General features: G+C 43.5%; 1 protein-coding gene across 4 annotated transcripts in view; it reads left to right on the forward strand.

The window, feature by feature from the left end:
* WIPF1 (WAS/WASL interacting protein family member 1) overlaps nt 1-20,013 on the forward strand; it is a 120,465-nt gene that overhangs the window by 93,009 nt on the left and 7,443 nt on the right. For all 4 annotated transcript variants that reach the window (XM_045851834.1, XM_045851751.1, XM_045851668.1 and 1 more), the window contains 5 exons: nt 2,407-2,495; nt 8,013-8,142; nt 12,798-12,989; nt 14,908-15,669; nt 19,387-19,599. In XM_045851834.1, coding sequence (XP_045707790.1) covers nt 2,445-2,495; nt 8,013-8,142; nt 12,798-12,989; nt 14,908-15,669; nt 19,387-19,599 — 1,348 coding nt within the window. In that variant the 5' untranslated portion in view covers nt 2,407-2,444. The remainder of the gene's footprint in view (nt 1-2,406; nt 2,496-8,012; nt 8,143-12,797; nt 12,990-14,907; nt 15,670-19,386; nt 19,600-20,013) is intronic.

The raw sequence follows: 20,013 nt of genomic DNA on the forward strand, positions 1-20,013 counted from the left end.
TTCACAGTCAGCTGGACCCGAATCCAGTTCCAGGTCCCTGTCCTTCCTCCTGATCCTAGGAGGTGTCTGACTCCGTGGCCTCCTAAGGCGCCTTCTGCAACTGGAGAGCCCCTAACAGACCTCCGAGCACAGGCGCTGACCCTGCTTACACCACCCGCTTGGCCTTTTTTAAAAAACCCGCAGTACAGTGAAGCCGCAATAAGTGAACCTCGGTATAGCGAGGGACGACTGTATACTTGGCATCGTGCGAAAAACCAATGTAAGGAACACATTTTAAAAGAATCCTTGTCTGAGATGATCTCTTATGAAAAACAGAGTCTCACCCAGTTTGCAGGTGAGCAGTAGCACTGAGTGTTAGCTAGTCCTTTCCCTACCTAAAACTGCTTATCTAAAAAGAGCCGGGTTGAAAGGACTTGATTGGAACAAATTGTGCAGGTCTTTCCGTGAGTTCCTTAACTTCTCTGAGTCTCAGTGACCTCTTCAGAACTGGCAGAATCACACTGGTTTGCAGGGTCTGTAAAAGTTAGAGACAATGTAAGTAACACATCCTGGATCCAGTCACCCGTCAATAAGTGAGACCTGCCGTTGCTGCCCTGGAGCTTTTAGGTTTTTCTTTTCTAGGCAGCCGTCTTGGACAGGACTGTTCCAAACTGCCCTCACGCCTTCTTCCAGCAGCTTTGCACGTCCAGCCACCGCCTTCTAGCTTTTCCATCCATTTCTGTTAGCGGAAAGCAAGCCATCCAGCACTACCTCAGTGTTACTAAAGGATTTTCAACATTTTATCACCCCATGGCGCACGTGAACTAAGTACTAAAGTTCCAAGGCACACCAAAAAAAATTTTTTTTGTCCATCTGACAAAAAAATGTGTATAATTTTGATTTATTCATTAGACGGCTATTGTTCTGTTGGCTGTTGTCAGTTTTTAATTTGACAATCTAAGGGAAAGGAGGTCAGTGCCCCTGACTCATGAGCCAGGTACTGCATGTTTTAAACATTCTCGCGGCACTCCAGTTGAAAAGCACTGCTTTATTATAGCATTTGTTTCAAGGTATAAGTTTTCCACATTAATTTATAGTGGTTAAGTTCAATTTAAGTTCTAAGAAATTGTTTTCTGCAATAGGAGACTCTTATGAATGGAAGAAAGATAATTCTGCTGTTGGAAACCGGGGGCACATGTTCCGTAGAAGTGGCATTAACTCAAGTGGTCGGCGCCCCAGGCTGCCCGCTGGCTTAAGGCTCACGCTCTGCAGACAGGCTTCTGAATTAGATGAATCACCAAGGGGTCTTGTTCAAGTGCTGAAGCAGATGCAGTTGTGGGGAGAGGGGCTGAGATTTGATGTTTCTAACGGCCCCGGTGATGCCCATGCTGCTGAGCGGGGACCCCTCTGGGAGCAGTGGCAGGGGCTGGGTGGGAGAAGTTGGGATTGCTTTGGGTGAGAAAGGGGGTGAGGTACTACTGGGACTGGGACCCTGCGGGAGGAGACCCAGGGAAGGGACTCCAAGGCCTGAGGGAAAGGGAGACGGGATTTGTGGCTGGTGTAACTCCTGGAGCTTCCTCAGCGCAGTTTCGGCTGCTACCCACCAGGGTCGCCCTAAACTCTCCCGCTCAGCCGCGGAGTCTGGCCTTTCCTGTGTTCCCAGGGCGATCACACTATGCACAAAGCTTTCCTCATGAAGCCCACTTCTAGTAAACAGCCCAGGGGTCACAGGTTTAAGTCCCTGTCTCTTTTCACCCTCTTTTTTCCCCACTTAGACCCTACAAGGAAATTTCAAGGAGCACACTAGGAATCGAGCCCCCTCACCCCTCACCTTACCTGCTTACCTTACCTTGTCTCTGTTCCCTTTCCCTGGAGGACTAGTCCTGTGAAGGCCAGAGCAGAAGCAGATTCATCTTGACGTGCATACAGTGTGTGCCCAGCCGCAGGCAAATGTCAGGAATCTGCACAGAAAAGAAAGTGGCGAGGCATGGGATGGAGGAGGAGTGGGAGAGCAAGAAGGGGTCTTGTCATGGAAACGAGTGAGGACGAGGAGCCACTTGAACATGAGCCTTTGCCAGAATACGTGTCCAGCAGTATCATGATGACCTCCAGCTGCTCCAGCCGTAGGCCCAGGGCCCTTGCACAGGTCAGCCCCCCGACCTGCTTAGGTGGGAGGTAGGATTGAGCAGCAGGGTGCCGGATTTTGCTTCCAGTTTCGTCAGGCACTCAGTCTGAGAGACCTCCCTGCCAGGGTCCTTCTGGAACAGTCGTATCTTAGCAATGTCATGAAGGTAATTCCACCTCTTACAAGGGCTGGCCTGTGTGAATGGCTGTCACTTTGGCGAGAAAGGGGGAGGAAAAGGACAGAGTATTGCTAAGAAATCTATTCATGACCATATTTTGTTTCTATTTCTTTTGTTTGTACAGGTTTGTCAGCAAGACTGTTGAAAGCTTAACTGTCCAAGATGCCCGTCCCTCCCCCTCCAGCACCTCCGCCACCGCCCACGTTTGCCCTGGTGAGTCCTTCCTCATCCTCTGTCATCCTAGCATAAAGCAGACAAATGAAGTCGACCCTGGCATCCATGTGTTTGTTTCACACACCTTTGCATTCTGGCTTAAATATGATACAGTGAGCTTTCCAGGTGCCGGAGCAAGCCAGAGCCTGCGCCGAGGCACATGTAGCATGGAGGGCTTGCCGCCTGAGGCCTCGTGCAGTGCACTGCACGCGTGTGGAGTGTGGCGTGTTAGGTTTCCTCAGCTGTGTCTGGCAGGGGAAGCGTCCTGTTCATCCCGTGTGCTGGCCCAAGACAGGTTCGCAAGGGCAGTTCTGAACTCTTTCCATTCAAATGGGTTCAACTTCTTACCTTTAACTTCTGGGTATGACAGTCCAGAAACCCAGGCCTCTGTCTGCAAATGCGTCCATTCAAGTGTCCTCCAGACTCACTCCTTTCTTTCTCTGCCTTTCACCCTCTTTCTTCCCACTCTCTGTTTCTGACAAATAACCCCGACTCCCACCATTACCCAGGTTCCCCTCACACACTTATCTCCCCCTTTAAATCTGTCCTTGTGTTTAGATGTGTACTTCCCAAAGGAATTTCCGCTCGGGGCTCATCCTGGTCCTGGGCAGACCCGTCCTCACAGGTCAGCACACCCTCTTCCAGGACGTCGGCGGCCCTCCACGTGGTCACACGGAGGCTCCCAGACATGCCACGTGACAAAGGCCTCCCCAGCACGTGAAGCCTTTGTTGCTAACAAGCCTGCCAGTGATGGGCCCTTCATTTTTCATTTGAGGAAACTGAGGCACAAAGAGGAAAAGTCTCTTGCCCAGGTTTCCATGGGATACATTTATATGCAGGCCATCTAAGGCTGGACAATCTTCTAATTGTCCATTAGAAGAATGGACAATTAAGCAGCTCACTGCTCTTTAAGGCACGGTCACCAGCTGCTGGTTAGAGTCCCCGAGGAATAAGTACAGAAAATGACAGTAAGCATTTAGAAACACAGCAACTTGATGGTAGTGTTTGCCTATTGTTTTTAAAATTGCATTTTGTGTGAAAAGCTCTGATCTGGCCAACATATTCCTGCTATGTTGCAAATATAAACTGCATTTAGTTTATATTTCCCCCAAAATGTAGGCTGTATACCACTGCTGGATAGTCTGTGCCTTAATTTTTGTTTTATTTTAATGTTTATATGTTTGTTTTTATTCATGTTCTGAAAATTATAACTAGCATATGCAGTTATAAAAGCAGTTAATTTAAAAGAAAATGTTTGCTGAAAAGTAGCATAGTAAATTGTATAGTGAATAGACTTAATGAAAAATATAAAATAAATAACAGGTAGCATGAGAAAATGATTACAATCAGGAAAGTTGTACCAGAATGATTGAAGTTCGGGAAATGCTGTTTTGTCCTGCCAACCCATTTCTAGCCACTATCCCCTGACTCAAAGCAGCATCTGAGAGAAGTAGCAGGGAACGCAGGGTTGGTGGCCCTCACAGGACACAGTTTAGTGGGACACTACAATTAAGGAACCTGGATTGACACACCCAAAGGCGTCAGGTGTCAACATAAATTTTGAGACAGAAGGGCGGCCATTGAGGGTTGCTGACCCAAAACCAGTAGGAGATCCAGTGTGAGCACATCACTTAACCTCTCTGGTCCTCAGGGATTTGTTCATCCTCAAAATGAAGACAGTAGGTAATTTTAAAAGCTCTTTCTAAAATGTCCAAGGTATATTGTTAAGTTATAGAAACAAGTTTCAGAGCAGTAGAGGATGATCCCATTAGTAAACACGAACTATACATGCAAAGAGCTTTTCTGGAACTGACTGCTGAGAATCTCTTAATAGGCTTGCTATTGTGGAGTGTTGGGACCACTGGAGAAGGGACATTTTACTTATTAACTTTTCCCATTGAGATACAATTGACATATAATGTTGTATAAGTTTAAGCAGTACAATGTGTTGATTTGAAACATTTATATATTATAATTAGTACCATAGCTTTAGCTAATACCTCTATCACATTGCATAATTATTTCCTTTTAAATTTTTATTTTTTAATTTTATTTTTATTTTTTAATATATTTTATTGATTATGCTATGACAGTTGACCCATTTCTTTTCTTCCCTTTATTCTCCTCCACCTGGCACTGGCCTCCACCCTCCACTACCTTAGTTCATGTCCATGGGTCATACATATAAGTTCTTTGGCTTCTCCATTTCCTATACTATTCTTAACCTCCCCCTGTCTATTTTGTACCTACCATTTATGCTTCTTGTTCCCTGTACCTTTCCCCCCTTTCTCCTCCCTCCCATTCCTGGCTGATAACCCTCCATGTGATCTACATTTCTGTGATTCTGTTCCTGTTCTAGCTGTTGGCTTGGTTTTAGTTTTCGTTTTTAGGTTCAGTTATTGATCATTGTGAGTTTGTTGTCATTTTACTGTTCATAGTTTTTGATCTTCTTTTATTTCTTAGATAAGTCCCTTTAACATTTAATATAATAAGGGCTTGGCAATGATGAACTCCTTTCACTTGACCTTATCTGGGAAGCACTTTATCTGCCCTTCCATTCTAAGTGACAGCTTTGCTGGATAGAGCAATCTTGCATATAGGTCCTTGCCTTTCATGACTTGGAATACTTCTTTCCAGCCCCTTCTTGCCTGCAAGGTTTCTTTTGAGAAATCAGCTGATAGTCTGATGGGAACTCCTTTGTAGGTAACTGCCTCCTTTTCTGTTGCTACTTTTAAGATTCTCTCCTTCTCTTTAATCTTGGGTAATGTAATTATGATGTGCCTAGGTACCTGCTTCCTTGGGTCCGACTTCTTTGGGACTCTCAGAGCTTCCTGGACTTCCTGAAAATCTATTTCCTTTGCCATGTTAGGGAAGTTCTCCATTATTTTTTCAAATAAGTTTTCAATTTCTTGCTCTTCCTCTTCTCCTTCTAACACCCCTATGATTTGGCTGTTGAAACATTTAAAGTTGTCCTAGAGGTTCCTCAGCCTCTCCTCATTTTTTTTTGAATTCTTGTTTCTTCAATCTGTTCTGGCTAAATGTTTATTTCTTCCTTTTGGTCCAAATCGTTGATTTGAGTCCCAGGAAGGAATTCCTGTCACTGTTGGTTCCCTGTACATTTTCCTTTATTTCACTCTGCATAGCCTTCACTTCTTCCTCTACTTTATGACCATACTCAACCATTTCTGTGAGCATCCTGACTACCAGAGTTTTGAACTCTGCATCTAATAGGTTGGCTATCTCTTCATCACTTAGTTGTATTTTTGGAGCTTTGATCTACTCTTTCATTCAGGCCATATTTCTTTGTCTGGTTGTACCTGTTACATAGTAAGGGGCAGAGCCTTAGGTATTCACCAGGGCAGGGCAATGCGCATCACCACATTGTGGTGCTGTGTGTTGGGGAGGGGTCCGAGAGGGAACAATGTTACTTGCTCAGCTCTCTAGGCTGGCTTTCAGTCACTTCCCCTGCTACCCACAAGCTAATTGGGCCCTTCTGGTGCTGATTTCTGGGTAGGTGGGTTTGTGTATGTTCTAGGGTCTCTCCAACCAACTCTCATGTGAGGCTGAGAGTTTCTCCTACTGCTGCAATCCCCACAGATTTTTACAGTTAGGGGTTTATTTCCCCATGCTGGAACCCTGGGTTGCACTCTCTGTCTCACTCCCCAGTTGTTTCTCCCAGTCCTCCAGCTTCTGCCTCACCGTGAGTCCTCTCCACCCCAGCGGCCTGTCTCTGCCCCTCCTACCAGTCTTGATGAATATTTCTTCTTTAACTCCTTGGTTGTTGGACTTCCGTACACTTCAATTTTCTGGCAATTGTTTATTGTTTTTCAATTTGTTGTTGTCCTTCTTTTAGTTGTGTGAGGAGGCAAAGTATATCTACCTAGGCCTCCATCTTGGCCAGAAGTACATAATTATTTCTTTTGGCTAGAACATTTAAGATTTGTTCTCTTAGCCAGATGATAACGCAACATTGTTGACTGTAATTACTGTTCTGTGCATTAGATCTCCAGAACTTCATCTTCCAGGTGCAAGTCAGTACCCTTTAACGATATCTCCCCATTCGAGGAAGGGGCATTTTAGGTCCCACATTTACCCTTCCAACAGATTATAGGGACAGCTCTGGAGTCAGACTGCCAGGGCTTAAATCCTAGACCCTGCTCTTACTAGCTGGGTGACTGGGGCAAATGATCTAACCTGTGCCTTAGTTTCCTTGGTTCTAAAATGAAAATAATGATTCACAGGGTTGATGGGGACTAAATGAGTTAATACATGTGAAGTGCTAAAACAGTGCCTGACATTGTAAAAAGTTATATACATGTTAAGAGTTATTACCATGGACAAGTAATACTTTATAACTTAAGACCCTTGTAGCTTAACACATAGAGATTCTATGTAGCCCACAGAAGGGTTTTTCCTAGCTCTCCCTCTGCCTCTAACTGCCTCTAACTACAGTGAATAGCAGGGTGAGGTATCGAGTTAAACTTCCCTGGTTTACCTCCGGTGACCCTCACTGGCACCTCCAAAATCAGACCCTTTCTAAAGGGCTGGGGCCAGACTGCAAGGGTTCCCAGGTCTGCCAGAGGACTCCTCCTGGGACCAGGCCAGGCCAAACCAGTTTCCAAGTGTGACTGACCACGCCAGCTTCCAAATTCATATGCTGGGCTTTTTGAGTGTATGTCCCCACACCCTACAATAATCCTGAAGAAACAAGAACCCAATTCCATAGTAGGGATCTTTCCCAGGAATTCCAAAAACATAGAAAACACTCAAATATTTTAAAGCAGCATTTTGTTGGCTCTGCAATCTCTGTGAGCTAAGCTTTCAAAGAAACACCTTAGGCCAAAGGGACGTGAGCCAGGGTTTGGGGCGGTGGACATGTTAGAGGTCTTGCTCAGTGGTGCCTGCATGGTTGTCTGTGTTTGTCAAAACTCCTAGGACTGTATACACTGAGAGGGTGATTTTACTATTGCAAATTATACCTCAAGTCTCCCTTAAATTAAAAAGAAACAAAAAATCTTTAGCATTGTAAACAGAGGGAATTATTTTTCTCAAACAGTAGATTAAAAAAAATAATACAGTGTGCTAGAGAGAATTTTCTCCTCGCAGCAGGTTAGTTCTAAAAGGTAAGAAAGAGAAGCTGCTCTTCAGGACACATTTGGAGAATGAGGCCTCGTAGTATCCTGCAGAATCTTCTCAGACTTAAAATTCCCTTTTCGTTTCTAGCCATCCAGCCCTGGCGTTGCTGGTTACAGCCAGACAATGGTCTGAATCTTCAGAGACTTTGAATGGGAACTGACTCTTCCTGCATTAAAAATAAATGCAGTTTGCTTCCGCATCTATTCCCAAATGTCCGGGTCTTTAAAAGAATGACAGCAGGTCTAAAACTTGTGGAGAGTTTACAACCTGTCACCAACAACCTGAATAACTAGCTTCAGTACTCTAGCTGTCCCCGCTGAGTCTTGCAGTGCGTGATTTTCATTCAGGAGATGAATATGAGTTTGCATGGTTTCCTTTCAGGCCAATACAGAAAAGCCTTCCTTGAATAAGTCAGAGCAGGCTGGGAGAAACGCTCTTCTCTCCGACATCAACAAAGGGAAGAAACTAAAAAAGACAGTCACCAATGACAGAAGTGCACCGATATTGGACAGTAAGTGAAAAAAGTTATTTTCCATGGAGATAAATGGTGTATGGCCTAACAATCCACCCTACCCTTTTTTTTTTAAGTCAACAACAGCTGCAAAGCTAGCAGAATAAGGGACTGTCTCACTCATTGTAGGCCAAGGCTTCGGCTTGGGTTCCCTCTAATGCTGCAGCAAGCCAGTATAATAATTCTTTGTCTAAGTCACACACAGCAGCGATTCTCTAAATGATTGAAACACTTTCTGGAAATTAACCCTTTGCTCCTTGCACCACAGATCATAAAACAGCATGAAATAGGGAAAGAGCCCTAGACTTGGAATCAAAGGATGTGGGTTCAAGTCCTGGCACATCCATCATTTATCATCTCCAAACCTATTGTCCTCATTTATTAAATGGAGATAATACTATTCTTCTATCCCCACAAGTTCATTGTTAACATCAAATGAGACAATGCTTATAAAGTGTTTTGTTGTCTGCAAAGTGAAATTCAAGTGTAAGACATGATTATTAGAAGCTTATAGAAAGAGGAATTGAGATCACAACTTCACTTATCTACCCATGATAAGTCTGAGACACTCTCTGGAGCAAGGCAGGGCGTGTATTAACAAACAATTACCCACCACACAGGGTTACTCATTAACATTTAAAACAGAATGAAAAGTTATATGTGACTAGAGTCTACTGACAGTAATGAGGCCTCGAGACTCTCCTCACATCCCTAGATGTTCCCACTGTAGCCAGATGTCCCCAGAATTTGTCCTGGACCACAGGTCCCATTTGGACTCAATGGGAAATAGACAAGTGAATAATGATGTAAAATTATAGCCAAGTGGAGGATAAGAGGGGCTTAGGAGGAATTTCTAGGAAAAGGGCCCAATAAGAGGGGAAAGATCAGAGTTAGGTGAGAACACTGGTGTGGGGGTAGCTGGAAAAGAGGAAGACCAAGACAAAGGCCTTTGAATGTTGTTCTGTCAGCGGGCAATGTGGTGCAAATGAGAACACACCACACCTCAAAAAGGAACTATGGGGTCTTTGACTCTTGACACAGTTTTACCTTTAGATCAAAACTGATGTGGTTAATGTATAATCACTGTCTTGGTCCTCCTGATTCATGTCACAAGACTCTCCCAAGGGGAATCCCAGCACAGTCACTTATATAAGGGGAGCCTTGGTCCAACAACTCCCAAGTCATGATGTCTGGTATGGGGCCAGGGGAGCCCCGCTAGTAGCCAGCCTCTGGGGCAGAGCCCAGCGGTTCTCTCCACATGAGCCGGAGCTAGGCTCCGGGGAGGGGGGTGTGAGTTCCCCAGATGGTAAAGGAGACTGGACAGTCTGGGGCCCAGTCCTGAATCCACTAGTGGAAACTCATATTCTTCAAGAATATGACTTCTTCAAGATCCACTTCTCCCATTAAATGGGAATAAATGTTATTTCTTCTCTCTTCCAACTACTCACTTTGCATAGTGAACACAAAATGCAACCCAGTGCATGCCCTTGTTATCAATGCAATTAATGGGACAGCAAGACTGCTGTCACAAGCTCTTTGCCAGTGACAAAGTCCATCTATGGTTTTGTATTTGTTCACAGGTGAAACCTCCCTGGGCTCATTATGAAAATGTCAACCACAGTTATGCATGACATAACACTTAAAGTCAGCCTTGTCCTGCAGTTTGATGACTCGTGACCAGTGTCAGTTAGCGGTCTTTAACTGCTTTAGCTTCTCTACTGAGAGATCCACTCATGGATGCTGTCTGATCGTGCATGGATTGCTCTGAATGTTTAGTACCATTTAAAGGTGTCCTATGGAAATGCAACATTGCAAGATGTATCATTCATTAACGAATAATTACTGACAATAGTTAAAATCGGTAAAAATTCCAAATTTCTTCTATCAGCAGAGCTCCCATAAGTATCCCCAAAGCTCTGTACCTAGAAAAGATACAGAGCTAACAAAGGCATGATAAATCTAATCCAGAAAAAAGAAAACACAAATGAATAAAATTAGAACTCAAGAAGTAGATAAACTAAGAGATTTAAAGCAGATTTTTTAAAATTAAGGATGCTACAATGAAGTTATATGCAAAATGATTTTGAAATCTTAAATTAATTTTCTAAGAAAAGCATAAATTTACCAATATTCCCTTATGAAGCCTCAATGAGCAAGGAAAAAGCTGTAACCTTTATTGTATTACTTTCCCTCCTAAAACCTTAGAGCTGGATGATTTTATCAGTGAATTCTTTCAGATTATAAGAAACAGCTAATTCAAGCCCTGGCTGGTGTAGCTCAGTGGATTGAGCGTGGGCTGCGAACCAAAGTGTTGCAGGTTCGATTCCCAGTCAGGGCACATGCCTGGGTTGCAAGCCATGACCCCCAGCAACCGCACACTGATGTTTCTCTCTCTATCTCCCTCCCTTCCCTCTCTAAAAATAAATAAATAAAATCTTAAAAAAAAAAAGAAACAGCTAATTCAAAAGCCGTATGAATTCCCAAACACAGGAAGAGACCAGAAACTACCTGTATAATCCTATTGTCACAGTGCGACGATGGCAGCACAGGAGCAGGAAGAAAGCTTATATATCAGTGTGTCAGGGGGCCTGCGGCGACATCGGGAGGCTCTTTTAGTTGTCATAAGTGGTGAGCTGTGCGTTCCCACTGACATTATTGGGTGGAGGTCAGGGATGCTGTCAACGTTCTACAGAGAACAAGACCGCCACCCACAAGAAGGATTTACCTGACCCAAATATCAGTTGCTCCAAGGGTAAGAAACCCTACTATAGATGAACCACTTAGGATCATAGATGAGAGGGTACTAACTAAAAAATAAAATCAAGAAATCTAATTCAATATGCATATTAAAAAATAATTCACCAAAACCAAAGTTTATATCATTTTTAATGTTAGAAAGTCTATAAATTCATAGCAAATAAGGAAAACCATATAACTTAGAAACAGTAGAGGCAGTCTCATTAAAATCAAAATGTTTTCCTTTAGCAACATTAATAATTTACATTATTATAGAAGTTATAACTTATATAAAACAGAAATAAGACACAACTATTTAAAAAGAGGAGGAAGAACCTTTATTATTTGAAAATCATATGTTTACTAGAAAATTCAAGATAATTTTTTTGTAAATTTCAAGTTAAAAAGATAGCAAAGTGTTTTATTAGATAGCAAATGAAATTTCCTGGTGCCAATAATAATAACCAATAACAAAATTTAATAGAAAAAACATTCCTTTCACAATTTTAAAAAACAAAAATGTGTTCAAAGTAACCCTAACAAAAGGCCTGTGTGACCCGTATCAAACAAATTACAGAGCTTTCCTTAGTAGATCAGAAGGCATGGAAAGTAAGCCATGTTTCCAGAAAGTGTGATTATTATAAAGTGTCAGGTCTCCCGGATTAATCTGTAGATCTCAGGTAACACCCATCAAAGACCCAGGGGCAGAGCTTTATAAACAGTGCTTCACCTCAGAAAACGCACATACATGAGACAATTTTTTAAAGAGGACATTATCATGGCTCTCATACAGATATAAAATGAACATATATCAAAGATTTTATTTTGCTTATTAATTAATGAAAAATGATGTTATCAGCATGATGTTTTCAGTTGCAAAGAGAATTCAAAGTACCACACATGCATAGGCAGGCAGCTAAGTGCTGGAGCGAATTTACAAATAGGCACAAATGGGTCCGTATCAGTTGCATTCCACTGAACACAACCAATTTGCATTTCTGTGACAAATACTATTTGTATTATTATCATTTTTCTAAAATTTACAGAGCAGTAAAATAGCTCAAAGGCAATGGGAAATAATACAGAAAGCTAGAATTAATCACCTTTATCTTTGTTCTTCCTTTCTTTGCCCATTTCAAAAGCTTTCACAATATTTTTGAAATAAATGCAAAATAAAACAAAATCTTTGCACTGTCTCAAATTGCAAAAAAAATTTTAAATGTGAAAGCCTACCATTGGGCTTAATGATATTAAAAAGTTAAAAGCAACCTAAAAGACCATCAAATAAGTAGATGGTTAAATAAATTACAATACATTCATGTTCTAAAACACTATGCAGTCCTTTAAACTTGTATTTTAAAGAATATTTAATGGCATGGGAAATACTAACAATAAAGTGTTAAATGAAAAAAAGCAGGCTAGAAACTATCCAGTGAATTTTAGTCTTAATTTTAAGAAAAAATATATGAAAATGAAAAGACACTGGCAAGGAAAAAATACACTAAAAGAGTGGTTATTTCCAAGGAGTAAAATTATGAGATATTTTATTTTTTTAATTGTTACTATTTTCTTTCTTCTCACCTTTTACCACATCTTCTCCCTTGAGACTTTCTTTGAAGATCCTTACATTCAGCGAACTGGTACTAACTCACACGGCAGGCAGCCGAGTGGGGGTGTAGCAGCAGGTCACCACCTGTCCTCGCTGTTCCCACCACTGGGCCAACGGCTGCCCTGGAGAGGAAAGAGTCCCCTCCTTTCCAGTTAGGGTGGGTGAATCCTTACTATCCTGCCTGTTAATGAAATTCTAGTTGTCTCCCATGGGTCCAGGTTGCATCATGGTTCTTTACTTGGGCCAGAACTGGTGAAGTGCTCTTTCAGAGTGTTCAAACCTGTGTAAAGACTGTTTTCTTCCTCTGCAGAACCTAAAGGATCTGGTGGTGGTGGTGGCGGTGGTGGCTTCGGTGGAGGCGGCGGATATGGCGGAGGAGGTGGCAGTGGAAGTGGTGGTGGCGGTGGTGGTGGTGGCTTTGGAGGAGGTGGGCCACCCGGTTTGGGAGGACTGTTCCAGGCTGGAATGCCAAAGCTGAGATCCACAGCCAACAGGGACAATGGTAAGGAGGGTCCCCTTCTCTCTCAGTTACTGGAGACTAGGGTGCGGTGATTCAGAGGCTTGGCATCTGTCTTAGACACTGTGCCCTTTAAAACATTTTAGAATGCTCAAAATTGTTAACATTTTTGTAAGAGAGACTCTATGTAGCATCTTTTAAAAGTTAAATCAGTACCTGACAGCTCCATTGGGCTGTTATATATTTGTCCATTGTCCTTGGGGTAACTTGTACTTTTTTGTACTTTTCTAACGGGTGAGCTGGAGTGGGAAGGAAAGAAGGGAACAAATGGAACTTGCCACCCCTGGAAACTCTGCCTGGTGACCTAGCAAATCCAGCTTCCCTTGTGAGGTAGCCTGACCACACTGTCGAGTGTAGTACACACTTGTGAGCCACTTTTCACACACTGTGGAGCATGTCACGTGGAATAGAATCACCTATCTCGCTAAATCTAAAAAGGCGTTTTCTATGACAGACATCCAGCATATCAGGGCCCATGATCCTAAGTCTTCTCTGCAGGGAGCCCAGGAAATGAGTCCCACCGGACTGCCTGGGAGCCTGACAGCAGAGGGGAAAGTTGGACCTGGTCCTGCCTAAATAAAAACCTTACAGAGGGCGTGAGGTGCTCTCCAGACTATCGCAGAAGCTCGTGAAATTGTACCATGGAACTTTCTTTTTTTCATGGTTATTGTTATAAGGATTTAATTTCTAATTCTGTGATCTTTTTAGATGTTCACTGGGAAAAGTATGAAATTCTCACATCGATACCAAGATAAAGGCACTGAATCCTCAGGGTTAGCTGACTGTTTTAGCATTGGATGGTCAAAATCTAGAAAGAGACTCAATAATATGAGAGATTCTATCTTGCTAGACCTGCATTTAAATTTTAAGTCATTTATTTAAAACCCACCCAAAGGATTTGAGGTAATTGACAAATGCATGCATTTAGTACTTTAACAAAAAGTGAAGAAATCAAGGCAAAAGACAACTGGAAATAAAATAATAAAATGAAGATGGAATTCAAATTGGTGCATAAAATGGTATACCAGAAGTACATGTGTTCATTGTGTACTACCCACGTAATAGAGCCTATCCATGTAATGTAGTAACTGCAGTTTTAATCTGAACTTGGAAAATATAACTTATTACAAGTTGGGGTCATAGAAATATACCACACAGCCGAGGACAATATATCTTTTTTCTAGTACTCAAGTCAAAAAAAAAAATTTTCTGGAGTTCAGTTCACATTACTCCAATGTATAAAATTATCTGTGTCTGTCAGTGTGCCTTGGATAAACCTGAACTCCTCTGGCCTGCAAGGCTCTTTGTGGGCAGGCCCCGCAGGTGGCCGCTGAGGGATGGCCACCCGGGCTCTACTGCCAGGATTCCTGTGCTTGTCTGCCCCTGGCACACAGGCCCCGGAGTCTGGCTTTTCCTCTGAAGCTCATTCCATGTCAGGGCCTTTGCACCTGCTGGTCCGTTGCCTAGAGTGTTGTTTACTTTGCGGGTCAATCCCATCCACTGGCACTGACTATTAATTAAATTTTGACAGTTTTTTTTTTCTGTTTCTTAGTTCCCTCTTATTGCAGTCATTACTCTCCCATTATACTTTTGCACCTTCTTTTGAGAATTTCTCTTTGATAAGACTAGGTAACCCCTCCTATATGAAGATTTATACTGGGACAACTAATCTCTTCACCTTAAATGGCTGTTAGTTTTGTAGGCCTAAGAGGTACCGGGGCAAGGGATGGTGATCTATTCCTCTTCCTCCAGGAAAGACCGCACAAAACCTGATTTAAATAAATAATAGTTGCCTGTATTTATAGCATCTAGGAAAGGATTTGCAGTAGCTGGAAAGGTATTCTAAACTGGTTTCTTTTAAGATTCCTAATTTTTTAACTGAATTTTCCCCCCTGTTCTTCAGATTCTGGAGGAAGCCGACCCCCGGTTTTGCCACCGGGAGGAAGAGCCACATCTACCAAACCCTTCTCGCCCCCAAGTGGCCCGGGGAGGTTCCCTGTGCCTTCTCCAGGCCAGCGAAGCGGACCGCCCGAGCCCCAGAGGAACCGAATGCCTCCCCCGAGGCCTGACGTGGGCTCGAAGCCTGATAGCATGCCCCCTCCAGTACCTAACACGCCAAGACCCATTCAATCAAGTCTGCACAACCGGGGGTCCCCACCGGTGCCTGGTGCCCCCAGGCAGCCTGGCCCCGGGCCGACTCCCCCCCCTTTCCCCGGAAACCGAGGTGCTGCTTTTGGAGGAGGCTCCATCCGTCAGAGCCCCTCAGCCTCATCCGCCAACAGGCCTCCCCTGCCGCCTACCCCGGGCAGGGCCTTGGATGACAAGCCCCCGCCACCCCCTCCCCCGATGGGCAACAGGCCCTCCATCCACAGGGAAGCCGGCCCACCTCCGCCCCCCCAGAACAGCAAGCCCCCGGTGCCTTCCACTCCGCGGCCTTCCTCCTTGTCACAGGCCCCACCTCCGCCGCCGCCCCCCAGCAGGCCTGGCGCTCCCCCCCTGCCTCCAGGTTCCAGTGGCAGTGACGAGATCCCAAGGCTCCCGCAGCGGCATTTGTCCCTCTCCTCGTCTGCACCTCCCTTACCTTCACCTGGACGTTCGGGCCCTCTTCCTCCCCCGCCCAGTGAGAGGCCCCCTCCTCCAGTGAGGGACCCACCGGGCAGATCAGGTATGGCAAGACATGGGCCGGGTTGTCTCCCTGAAACCCCGCCTGCACACGTGTCACTAATGGTCCTACACAAAGTCCAACAGGAAGCTTAAGGGACCCCTCAAACTGCTTTCATCTGTTACGGGACACCTACCACTGCGTGATTTCATCCTGACCTCATGTAAAAGGTCTGTGATTCAGAGATGAGGAGACCGAGTGACCGATAAAGTTCAGTGGTCACAACAGGCCTCCCCTGCCGCCTACTACTACTAGTTAACTTAACTAGTTAAGAGAAGAGGCTAGAATTTTCATCATCCATCTCACCAGTTTACAATTCTGCCCCCTAAAGTGATTTTAGATGTCTCGATTAGGGAACTAATTCCCATCTCCTATACAAGGGCCCCATTATTTCAACAAGAAGGGCAGTTATTTCAGAGTTAATGAGCCCCTCCTGCACTTCTCTCTCTCCACCGGCCCAGCTTTCAGGCCACTTCCCTGCTTATTAAAGACAATGTTAGCCCCCCTTTGCTGTTTGTTGACATCTCTGACACAGAGACCCCTCAGAGAACCAGATAAAGGTGTCGGCCTTCGCCTCACAGAAACGCTCGCGAGTGTAAACTGGAACTCTGCGCGCTGTCTCCTACATCGGAGGACCTGCTGAGGCACCTCTGTGGCCCCTGCCCAGGGCTGAGAAACCTGGATGAGGGAATAATTACTTTCAAAATATGAAATGAACTGTGCAGGTTCCCCAGGGTTTGTACTTTATTATAATAAATTATTGATGGTTATTGATGGAGTCAGAGAAACTAAACTACTTTGAAATTTTAACCTTATGCATACAAGATGTTTGGAAATGGGGTATTTTTTTTTCTCCTGGTGAAGTTAACTGACCTTTGACCCTGTGACCTCAGGAACCTAACAGATACCATTCTTTAAACCAGTAGTCCTCAAATTTGACCTCATACTGGAATCACTGGGGTGCTTTAAAAACTACAATGGGCCCTTCCCCAGGGTTTCTGGTTTCGTTGCTCTGGATTTTAGATGGGACATCGGGACAGCGGGATTGTAATGTCCCAGTGACTGTAATGTGCAGAAACGTTTGAAAAGCACTCCCTCAAGCTGTCCTGCCATGGAGAGCGGGCCACAAATGCAGAAAGTCACTAAGCCCTTCAGTCCCGTCCCTAGATGTGCACCGTCTCATCGAATGTTCTTCAGTGAGTTAGCAAGAACAAGCAGTCAGACGAATGAGACGCAGTGTTTTCTTTCTGTACAAAAGCTATGGATTTTCCCTAGAGTGGCTGTGGAGCTGCTTGCGTGGCTCTACCAAATAGGTGAGTCAACAGATTAATAAATCTGCCTTAAAATAGGGTAGACAGTGACATAATTATAACATTTATTGTTCCTTTTCATTATATGTCATAACTGTTTATTATAGAATAAGGAAGTACAGAAAAGTAGGAAGAAAAAATATCATCTATAATCCTGCCACTAGAACCATCCAGAAATGATCATTGATAACATCCTTGTATATTCTTTCAGGCTTTTAAAAATGTACACATATATATATGTGTGTGTGTGTATATATATGTATATATATATATGTTTACAAAATTAGTATCACGCTACAAATATTGGTTGGCAATTTGATTCCTATTTAACAATATCTTCTTAACATTTTCTGATATGACACAACCTGACTTTTAATGACTGCATAATATTAACTCCTCCAAAATACCTTGGTTCCTTAATTCCTCACTTGGTCATATAAGATATCTCCAGATTTTTGCTATTGCTGATAATGCAGGAATACGTTCTTATAGTCAAATATTTATGCACATCTCTATGTATTTCCTCCAGGTGAATGCCTAGAAATGGAATTTCTAGGTAATGATTATGCACAGTAAACCATGGATTTATAGGTACTGCCAAATTGGCCTCTAGAAAATTCCTAGCAGTTTACATCCCCACAAGGAACACATGACAGGTCACCTAGGGCCACCTGGATTTTGAGAGATGGCTCAGCTTCATTGTTGGGAGAATGGGCTTTCAAATTTGACAGATTTGTAGTCAAATCCTGGTTCTTCCTCTCATTAGCTTCCTGACTGATCTTTTTAACTTTCCAACACCCCCGGGGCTTCTGCTGTCTCCACACCTCTCAGAGCTGTTGTAAAAATCAAATGAGGTGAGGATGTGTAGTGATTGTCTTATTTCCCAACATCAATGACCACTTTTATTATTAGGCTGCCATTGGGAAATAGAAATGTGTTCTATTATGCTTGCCCAGGTTTGGAGCACGGGGCTGGAAGGTTGGAGAAGAAGGAACATGAACAGTCATTTAAAGAGAGAAAGATCAAGTCGATCAAGTTGTGTAGTACCAGACCCAATAACAGTGGAGGTCTCATTGACATTGGGTGACAGTTATATGGTGGGAGTACCAGTGAGAGACACTCCTCTCCATAATAAATCTACTCCTGACTGGGACTCCAGCCGTGACAGGCAGATAGGACAATAAGGAAACCCCACCAAGTGTCCGAGCCAAGACTTCCAGGCCCGGCTATCTGTGATGTGCAAGTCATTCCTTTAAGGTCCTCTGATTGGATTCTGAATCTGCAGTTAACAAGAGGTTATAGTTATAGCAGTTCAAGACATTGTGTTACATAAAATGGCAGCCTCTGGCAAGTGGAGTACACTGCCGAACGAAGATCAGGAATAATTACTAAGTCCATTTTGGTTTCCATGAAAAAATGCTTAAGTTCCTCTTTCTTCCTTTCTTTTTTTTAAATTTACTCGTGACCCAAATAGCCTCTGCATTTGGAGAATGAAGAAAGCAAGATAGGTCCCTGTGTATTATCAAAAAGAATTTACTTTGAATTATTTTCTAGGAACCTAAACATTTCTGATTATACCACACTACTGCATTTTTTTAAGAAGTGGTTTCAAATACTTATGTAACCCTTTTTATTTGCCTTTGACTAAATATTCCTGGCAGTAGTGCAGTGGGAAAGGTGACTATTCGGTGCTCTCTGTAGATAGGAAGCCAAGCTCCACAGGGTAAGCGGCCCGCTCAGGGTCAGGATCCTGCATCGGCATTTATAACCGTGCACCTTGATGAGCTATTGTCGCTCCCTGTGTTAGTCTGCCTCCCAAAAGAGGAAGAGCCAAGAAGGAACTTCTGCTGTTCTCGGGATGATTAACAGTTTCCTGACCCTGCTTCTGCCTGGAAACAGATTGTGCGCTTCACAGAAACATGCCTGCAGAACTCGCAATAATGCTGTGAATTTAAAGAACTTAATTCCTCTGAAGATCTAAAATAACTTAATAACTATCTACTTTTAAAAATTCTTTTATGAAACAACATTTAATAAGTATGCCATAGTAATTAGTCCAACAGCTGTTTAAAAGGATATGAAAATGTGTTTTAAGTATGTAATAGGTTGTCAGTATGAACAGATTATCACCTGCTCTCAACTTAACTGTAACATCTCCAATCTCAATACTAACTCAAAGCCAACACAGCCATTCAGCTCCAACATGCACCCATTTCACATCTGTGTATACATATGAGCATTTCTGAGTTTGCATGTGTCTACTCCTTGTCTGAATCTCCTAGGAAGTCTCCATGATTTCTCCACCTTCTCTAGTAGAAGGGCATGTATCCACCAGGCACTCAATAATTGCATGTTGGGGATGGCCATGGTAAGGTATTGCCCTTAATTGTTGTCTTTTCTGTTGCTCTAGGCCCTCTCCCACCACCTCCTCCGATAAACAGAAATGGCAGCACATCTCGGGCCCTGCCTGCCACCCCGCAGTTGCCGTCCAGAGGAGGTGTGGACAGTCCCAGGGGTGGGCCTCGGCCTCCCCTTCCTCCAGACAGGCCTGGTGCTGGGGCCCCTCCTCCACCTCCACCATCAGCATCAATTAGAAACGGCTTCCAAGACTCTTCATGTGAAGGTGAGGTGTGGTCCCAGCTTCTTGGAACACACAAGCTATTGAGCAGCAGCTGAGTGAGAAATTTGTATGCGTTTGTTAGTGTGTTTGCATTTCTTCTTTGCAAGACCCTCATCGTTATCACGCTGCTCTGCTCCGACTATCTAACCCAGTGACTTTCAACATTTTTCATATCGTGGCACAAATCAACTAATTGCTAAAATTCTGCAGCACACCAAAACACATATACTTTGGGCCGATCTGATAAAAAAATTAGGTTTAATTTTGATTCATTCACACTAGATGGCTATTGTTGTGTTATTTTTTATTTGACAGCCTAAGGGAAAAAAGGTCAGTGCCCCTGATTAAATAGTCAGGTATTGCACATTTTAAAAATTCTTGCAGCATACCAGTTGAAAATCACTGGTATAACCATTT

The sequence above is a fragment of the Phyllostomus hastatus genome, unplaced genomic scaffold (genome assembly GCF_019186645.2).
Source record: "Phyllostomus hastatus isolate PE091 unplaced genomic scaffold, TTU_PhHast_1.1 phas_contig_1, whole genome shotgun sequence".
Lineage (NCBI taxonomy): Eukaryota > Metazoa > Chordata > Mammalia > Chiroptera > Phyllostomidae > Phyllostomus > Phyllostomus hastatus.